Source organism: Bison bison, unplaced genomic scaffold (genome assembly GCF_000754665.1).
Source record: "Bison bison bison isolate TAMUID 2011002044 unplaced genomic scaffold, Bison_UMD1.0 scf7180017864203, whole genome shotgun sequence".
Taxonomy (NCBI): domain Eukaryota; kingdom Metazoa; phylum Chordata; class Mammalia; order Artiodactyla; family Bovidae; genus Bison; species Bison bison.
The window spans coordinates 2,772,674-2,781,838 of record NW_011494775.1 but is presented as its reverse complement, the minus strand read 5'-3'; the positions used below and the strand labels follow the sequence as shown (position 1 = coordinate 2,781,838).

Below are 9,165 nucleotides of genomic sequence, written 5' to 3'. Positions count from 1 at the left end.
CTGAAGGAGATCAGCCCTGGGGTTTCTTTGGAAGGAATGATGCTGAAGCTGAAACTCCAGTACTTTGGCCACCTCATGCGAAGAGTTGACTCATTGGAAAAGACTCTGATGCTGGGAGGGATTGGGGGCAGGAGGAAAAGGGGACGACAGAGGATGAGATGGCTGGATGGCATCACTGACTCGATGGATGTGAGTCTGAGTGAACTCCGGGAGTTGGTGATGGACAGGGAGGCCTGGCGTGCTTCGATTCATGGGGTCACAAAGAGTCAGACACGACTGAGAGACTGAACTGAACTGAACTGAAACTCTTAGTAAATATTATTTGTATCTCCATAGCTTAACCCAGTGCCTGGTATTCAACCTTCAGTCACTCAGCCAACCTCCTACTACATGCCAACCTACAGTTCACCTACTGCATGCCTGGCCCATGCTAGGGAGGCACTGGGTTTGGCAAACATGACCTCCTGGGACACAGAGCCTGGCCAGTGACATGAGTATGTTAACTCATCAGCTCTTTGTATCTAGATCTGGGCTCACAGCTGGGGAGGGGTTCTGCCCCTGGGGGTTGGAGAGGGCTGCCCCAAAGGCTAGTGTTTATGCTGAGATCCAAAGGGTGAGGAGTTCTCAACCAGGTCAAGTGTGGGTACGCTGGAGTGGAGAAGAGTAGCAGTTAATCAGTGGAGAGGCAGAGAGAAGCGTAAACAGCTCTTTGTGGGCAGTAAAGACCAGGAGACAAAGAGGTTGAGAGCTGCAAAGGGAGGTGGAGGGAGGGTTGTTTGTAGTTACTTCTTTTATTTTCAAGATCAAGAGATGCATTTAGATGCTGACAGGAAGGATTAGATAGAGAAAGAGAGGTGAGGATGCAGGTGGGGAGGGCTGCTTCTGAGGAGGGGAGGGCAGGGGGCCCAGGGACAGGGGAGGGGCTGCTCAGGGGGAGAAGGCATGTCTGCCCTCCCGTGGGAGCCATGGCGGGGGTGGAAGCAGGCTCAGAGGCAGGCAGGTCTGTGGATTCAGATGTAGATGCTCAAGAGCTATTGAATAAATAAGTGTTCTCCTGCAGGGATTTACAGATTTACAGGGATTTACTTCACCAAAGTTCAGTGTGACCACGAACACACCAGGCACATCCCGGCAGCAGTCCTCAGGGTCCTCGTACAGGAGTCAGCAAGGAGCCAGTGGGCACTGTGCGCTCCCACCCCACAAAGAGAAGCCCAGTGCCCAAGGGCAGGTGTGGGTTGCAGTCTGCTCTCTCTGTCTCCTGGCACCACCCTGTGGTGGGTAACTTGACATCACAAGCCATGGGCTTGCTCACTCCTGTCCCAAACTAGTGGGCATCGCTCATGCCAGTCACATGACTTCCCATGCCATATTCATTTGGACCAACACACGATGTGCTCCATAGGATGGGGCAGAAACCGGGGGCGAGTGCTCTAGACACCCACGTATGCCAGGCACCATCTGGGGTCTCTGACACGTGGGGAAGCTGAGGCCCAAGAAGGTTAATTAGCAATAGCTCATTATCCACATAGGTGACCAAGTCTGTAAAACACACACATAAATATATACATATATATATATGTTGTTTGCTGATACAGTGCTGCCTTTTCCTGTAGGTGGCCGGGGTGTTAGAGCTGGGGGCTAAGACTAAGGCTTCATGCAGGATCACCTCTTCCTCTATCCTCTTGTCTTTTTCCTTGTTCAGTCTACACTCTTGAGCGCAGAGCCAAGTATTACAGGCATGCTCAGTCGTGTCTGACTCTGTGCAACCCCAAGGATCGTAGCTCACCAGGCTCTTCTGTCCACGGGATTTCCCAGGCAAGGATACTGGAGTGGGTTGCTATTTCCTACTCCAGGGGATCTTCCCGACTCCAGGATCGAACCTGCATCTCTTGCGTCTCCTACATTGCCAGGCAGATTCTTTACCACTGTGCCACCTGGGAAGCCTGGTGCCGAGTATATACCACACTGTTTGACCCCTCTCTGTCTTGGTACATGCTATTCCTACTGTATAGAATAGTGTTTTTTTGGAGTTTTATGGACCAAAGCTTCCCCCTAAAATCCATATGTTGAAGCCCTAAGCACCAGTATCTTAGAATGTGGTTGTATTTGGAAAGTCTTTAAAGAGGTAATTAAGGTTAAATGAGGCTTTAAGGGTGGCATTCCAGTCCATCATGATTGGTGTGATCATAAGCCGAAGAGACACATGGAGGAAAGGCCCTGAAAGGGCGTAGCAGGAAGGCAGTCATCTGAAAGCCGAAGAGAGAGGCCTCAGAAGAAATCAAGCCCATAGCTTGACCCTGACCTTCTAGCCTCCAGGGCTATGAGGGAATAACTTTGTGTTATTTAAGCCACCCAGTCTGTGATATTTTGTTGTGGGAGCCCTAGCCAACTGATACATGACAATCAATTATTTTTCTATACACGAATAATTGTTTCTTATAAGAGATTTAAGTACCGAGGTATACCAAGCAAATGTGAAAGTCCCCTTTCAAAACTCCTTTCTTGTTTCACTTGCTGCCTCAGAGGGTACCATTTCCTACCTTTGCTTTCTGCATAGGCACATTTGTATTATTATGTAAATGGGATTTGCCCAAGGATATTTTTCTACAGCTTGCATTGTTTTCATTTCACAATATCATAGAGATTTGCTCTGTCAGCACAAAAAAAGTCTTATTGTTTATAAACAGCGTTTTAACGTCTGTGCTATCTCCACTTATTTAAACATGTTGATGGGCTATTTCCAGCGTTTTCTTTTAATGAATGTCTATGTAAAATCATATTTCTGCACGGAATTGTTGTATCAAAAGCATCAGTGCATTTTATTTTGTTTTAATGTTGAGTTTATTCATTTAACTTCTAATAGGTACACAGTGATATGATTTTAAGCAGGAAAGGGTTTAAAGAAAAAGCGTTTACAGCCATCCTGTCCCCCAACCCCCACCTCTCAACAGTACACCCCTTCTTGTGTACCCTTTCAGGTTATTTTTCTTTTTCAAATGATTTTACAATCAAAAAGGAATACGTTTTCATTCTTCTTCCTCTCTACGTAAAGACAGTTCAATATATACATTGTTCTGAAGCTTGATTTTTTCTGCTTATCATTATAATTGGAGGTCTTTCTACATCAGAATATAGAGACCGTCCTCATCCTTTTTAGAAACTGAACAGGTTCCCGTGGTTCAGACGCATCATAATTTATTTAACTAGATTCCTATTAACGCTCAGTTAGTTTGTTTTTCATTTTTTGCTGTTCCAAACAAGGCTGCAATCAATAGCTCATGGTTCATGCATTTTAGATTTTGATAAATTGCCTCCCGATACACTCTCGATGCCTTTGTCTGTCTAGCAGAATCAGTCTTTGAATGGCCTCTGCAAGCTTCCTCCCCGCACACTCACTCCCTGTCTCCGCCCTGCACCTTCTGCACCTGCTGGGACTTCTCCGGATGCACTGCCCCCCCTGCACTGGCGCATTGTTGGCTGGTGTGTCTGTTTTTCCTCACTGTACTGAGTGAAAACCTCTCCAAGGGCAGAGATTTTGTCTTGGTCATCTCTGTATCACCCGTGCCAAGGACAGGCTCAGCATACAGTAGGTACTTAATAAATAATACAGGAGAGGCAGAAGTGAATGTGGGTAGAAATAAATAGTCATTCCAATTTGCCATGGGTCACCTGCATGCTCTCCTGAGGGGGTACGTGTAGAAGAGGAAAGATTCATGACACCGACTCTTTCTGCCCTCATTGGGCCATTACAGATGCAGTGCAGCCATGCCTTGTGGCTGGTTGGCTGGAAGTGCTTCTTGGAGCAATCCAGGAAGAATGACTGTGGTTTGCTCTGGATTCACATTTAATAACCCATGGGCTTCTAATATCATTACCCTCATCATCCCCCAAACAGGGATGCAGATTAAACTCAGGGAGAGAGAGCATTTTCAATTAACTGGTCTTACCTCAATTTCCTGATACGAGTTGTTGATCATGGCTATTAGCATATTGAGCAGCACGACCACCATGGTGACGTTATAAACGCCATAGAGAACATAGCCAATGTTCTCGATGAATTTGTGGTCATATTTCAGCACCACCGAGATCACTTCAGACAAGCCAAAGATGGACCAAAATAAGGTTTTGAAGCTTTCTTCAACCCTAGAAGGAAACAGACAGTCCTCTTAGGCAGTTTGCATCAACTGGCAACTCTCACCAGAGAACTGCCACCACTCAGACATCAGTGGTTATTCTGGAGTGGGGCTGGGGCTGCTCGCTGGTGCCTGGAATCTGAAACCATGAGATAGTCAGGTCCCTAAGAAAACTTGAAAGAACACAGTAGGGCAGGCTCTTTCTTTCCCAGTCAGTCCTTTCTTGGGACTCTTGGCTACAGCAGCAGTTCTTATCTTGCTGCAATTACTTTAACATTTAAAATTAACTGCCAGGGCAAATATTTGTCTTTGAAGGTCATTAGCCTCAGAAAGCACACTCTTCCTTCAGTAGCCTCTCGAGTGTCTCTTTTCAAACTATCCAGCCCCATAGGAAAGGGAAGGGGATGGTGTTTGTGAATGGAGCCAGCGTCACTGGTGACTGGGGCTTGCTGGTCATCATCACAGGGCAGTGCACTTAAGCCCCATGACCACCGCTGCAATGGGCTGGCTTATTATATCCATTTGACAGGTGGAAGGAGTGATGCTAAGAGCTTTCCCTGACTTTCCCAGGAGCGCTCAGCTGGCAAGTGTGGGTACGAATCCAGGCACGCCTGAGATTTTCAAAAGTAGGTCCTTCAAACCACTAAGGTTTACCTCCACCCTGGCTCTGGGTAGTGAGGGCAGCCTCATATATTGGGTGCTCTAATCTGGGGATGAGTTTTCAGGAATGAGAGTGATGAGTCTGGTGTGTCCATATTGATCAAATTCACCAGGTAACTGCCTAAACCTCCCCCTGCAGCTCAAGAGGCTACTCGTGCTGTGAGGGCAGCCCAGGGGAGAGCTGGCTTTTAGGACACTGCTCTTTGATGCTTCTGAGATGATCAAGGTACCAAAATACCTTGGTTTAAGAGTAGGATTCAATAGTAGAGTACTATTCTATATGAATAGTATAGACTATTTCATAGTCTGTACTTTGTGGCTCTGACCCTGTATCAGGTTTGTGACACATGCTGCTGCTTCTGCTAAGTTGCTTCAGTCATGTCCGACTCTGTGCGACCCCATAGACAGCAGCCCACTAGGCTCCTCTGTCCCTGGGATTCTCCAGGCAAGAATACTGGAGTGGGTTGCCATTTCCTTCTCCAATGCATGAAAGTGAAAAGTGAAAGTGAAGTCGCTCAGTCATGTCCAACTCCTAGCGACCCCATGGACTGTAGCCTACCAGGCTCCTCCATCCATGGGATTTTCCAGGCAAGAGTACTGGAGTGGGGTGCCATTGCCTTCTCCGTTGTGACACATAATTCAATTTAAAAGCTGGGTTTTGGTTGTGTGCTTTAGAGAATGCATGTGTGTGTGATATCTGAAGGGTTAAGTACAGGTATTTTAGTTTGCATCCAGATTTTGGGTACTCTTATGAGAAAGCACTTTCTTTTTTCTCTTTAACATTTCAGACTTTTAGCACTCACCCACAAATCGCCAGGATTAGCTAGGTCTTGGGGGAAAAAAACAGCATTTTTTAGAGGATTGGTATTTATTTGACAAGATGTACAAAAATACTGGTATTCGTCACTTGGGCTAAAAATCCAACACTGACTTGCATGAATTTTCAGCTTTCCTGTGTGTGTGTATGTTTGTGTGTGAAAGAGAGAGAGAAAGAGAGAGAGTGTGTGTGGCTGGGTGTGTGGGTGTACATGTTTGTGTGTCTAGCCAGCTGTTTGCTCATTCCCTGTGAATCCCAGAGTCTGAAGCCCGAGCACTAAACTGAGTTTTTATTGCCATTATCTGTTTCTGGTTTCTTTGAAATCTGTGAGTTTGAAATATTTAATTTAACTTGGTTTTAGTAAGAAGGAGTTTAGGGGTTCATTGATAATGACTGGATATTGAGGGATCATGTTAGAGCCCCAGCACCTGATGCTAATTCTCCTCACATGAGATGCAGCATCCGATTTCTGTGAAAAAGATGCTGCTCAGTGTGTGGGCACGATTCACCGCAGGTGTTGCCTTCCATTAAGAAGCAATCTTTCAGTGGTCACCCTCGTGGAAGGGAACAGTGGCAGAGAGAACCTAAAACCACTGAATGAGCCACAAATCAAAACTGGAAGGAGATGGTAGGACGTGATTTCTCTGACACTTGGTCCCTGCCTAACAGGTCTGGTGGAAACCAGAGAACACGTTCTCCGAGGGACGGGGGCTGGGCAGACAGGTACTGGTCCAGGGTAACGCATTTAGTGGGGACAACTGAAGAAATGGACGATACATTTAACTGAGAGACACTTTACAGAAATTCATTTTCCCTTTCTTACCTTGAAAACCCCACTAACCTTTGGCTGTCATAAATGAAGCCGGCCATTCTGGAACACATCTGGGGAAAACCGTCTGCACTTTGATTGGGAAAATGGCCTAGATTCGGCATGAGTTTTGTTCTCATTTGCTTCTTGCTGTGAATTTTGTTACTAAGCTATGACTTACCCTGGTACCTTCACTTAGGCATTATATGTTATTAATCCGGAGGAGGAAGAGATTGCCCACTAAGCAGTATGTGTTCCAGTAAGAGAAGAATATTTACAGATCCCTAAACCTATGCCTCGGAGAAGGCAATGGCACCCCACTCCAGTACTCTTTCCTGGAAAATCCCATGGATGGAGGAGTCTGGTGGGCTGCAGTCCATGGGGTCGCTAAGAGTCGGACAGGACTGAGCGACTTCACTTTCACTTTTTACTTTCATGCGTTGGAGAAGGAAATGGCAACCCACTCCAGTGTTCTTGCCTGGAGAATCCCAGGGACGGGGGAGCCTGGTAGGCTACCGTCTATGGCGTCACACAGAGTCGTACACGACTGAAGTGACTTAGCATAGCATAGCATAAACCTATGCCTTGGTCCCTTCTCTAACACCCCACCCCCCACCCCCAAGGCTTAGAATGCTGATCTGTTCAATTTGTTGTCTGGCTGTCAGACAGTCTTCACATCAGTTTCATTTCTGTTCTACAGCTTTAGAAGTGGCCATGACCTCCAAGAGAATCTAATTGTCGGTGGCTCAGACTCAATGGGACTGCTAGAGTGGAAATGAGCCCCTCCAAAGCAGTAAGCCTTGACGTTGGGCTGGGCAGGAAGGGATCTTAGCCCAACTATGCATTTTTAACAAATTCTTCTAAGCTCTTTAGGGAGTGTCTGTAGCCCTTGGTTCCTCTCATCATGGAGCAGAAGGCGTTGCAGTAACAAAGATTTCCATTAAGGAAAAGCTGGGTCCACTGTCTAAATCATCTATAACGGCTAGATTCATTCCCGGGATCTCTTGAGTCTTTCCTTTGTACTCATGCCCTGTGATGTGGACTAACTGCATAGACTGTTTTTGCTGTTGTTCCTCAGACGGGACCTTATGGGCTGAGTTTATGCCCAATTAGCTGGACTGAGTGGTAAATGGCAAGCAATACAATATGTTGTCCACACATATAACTAAATTCTAAGCGGAACTGAACCATTTAATGTTTAAAAATTACATAGTCAAAAAGCCAGAAGAAGATATTAATATTTATATAATCTTGGTCTGGGAGAAGCTTCAGAAACTAAAAAGGAAAAGATGGAAAGGCATGCAAACACAAAGCTTGACTTGTATATGTTGAAAACATATTAAGTAAAATTATAAGGCCAAGACTGAGGAAAGGATTTGCAGCACATATGACAATGGCTGATGTCTTTCTGACATAAAGAGCTTTTATAAATTGATATGAAATGACAGACATCCTTGCTGAAAAATAAATGGGGGACAAAGTCTTGCATGAAAACTCGATGCTTTTTGTGGTGACAACAGCTCCACAAGTAACTTGATAGATCAGGTTAGTGGCATCTTCTGGTTTAATATGTAGTTGGCAATAAATGAAATTGTCCTCCCTGCCCTGTGTTACCTTGACCTTGGAAACCCATAACAATACATTCTTAGAGAGAAGGCCGGTCTTGGATAGGAGTCAGGAGTACATTCTTAACCGCAAGATCTTGGGCATTGGAGCTAGCCCCCATGTGTGGTTATGATACTCTCTGAGTCATGTACCAATCATCACTCGTAATTTTCAGGAGCTATGGGATACAGGGCATGGGGCAGAAGACCAGTCACTGCAGAGGTCTGGGGCTGTCTTTCAAGAAAAAAGTATCTTGTGATTGATTTAGTTGATATTCACCATGAGGCCACTTGTTTCACAGAAACCCCCCCACTCTCAGATGGCTGGTCTCTAGGCTAAATTTGAGGTTCTTTACTGATAGGGGTGGGAGCTGCTGGTTCCTTATTTGCTCCCACCCACTCTGGCTTTTTACCAAGCTTGCCACAGTTTCCTGCAGTTGGGTCAGTCACAGGACTCTTCACAGAGATGGCTGGAGGAGTAAGAAAGCAAAGATGCATGCCTGGCTTCAAATCCCAGCCCTGTTGTGCACTGGCTGTATGAACTTGAGCATATTACAAAACCTGCTTGAGCCTCAGTTTGCTCTGCTATGAAAGGGACTGCTGCTGCTGCTGCTGCGTCGCTTTAGTCGTGTCCGACTCTATGCGACCCCATAGATGGCAGCCAACCAGGCTTCCCGTCCATGGGATTTTCTAGGCAAAAGTACTGGAGTGGGGTGCCATTGCCTTCTGCAATGAAAGGGACAGTGATGCTTTATTATTAAGTTGCTGTAAGACTAAATGGAACAACCCATGTAAAGTTTAGAGTAAGGGTCCAATAAATGGTATCTATTATTTTTACTCCTGTGTTTATTTGCTGAACATTCACTGAACTCTGCTTACTTGCCAGCCACCCTACAGAGCAGGATGCAGGATGCACAGAACTGGTTTGGTTTTGTGGAGGTTCCAGGCTAAAGCAAGCCCCCTGGTGTGAGCAAGTGCAACAGGACTGTGGGCAAGGATGCGCCGGCTGCCTTGGCCTACCCAGGGACAGCACATACAGCCCATCAGCCCTCAGGGGCTTCCACCCAGGGCTGAATGGAGTTAATCCAGCAGCATATTGACCTTTCTGAACACGGTTCATTTTACTTCCTGTCTGCAAAGATC

At 46.1% G+C, this 9,165-nt stretch overlaps 1 protein-coding gene across 1 annotated transcript in view; it reads right to left on the bottom strand.

Annotated features, from left to right (window-relative positions):
* The window catches only part of TRPC7 (transient receptor potential cation channel, subfamily C, member 7), a 151,245-nt gene that overhangs the window by 12,219 nt on the left and 129,861 nt on the right, over positions 1-9,165 (bottom strand). The window contains exon 8 of the mRNA XM_010844477.1: positions 3,948-4,143. Within this exon, the coding sequence (XP_010842779.1) occupies positions 3,948-4,143 (196 nt within the window). The remainder of the gene's footprint in view (positions 1-3,947; positions 4,144-9,165) is intronic.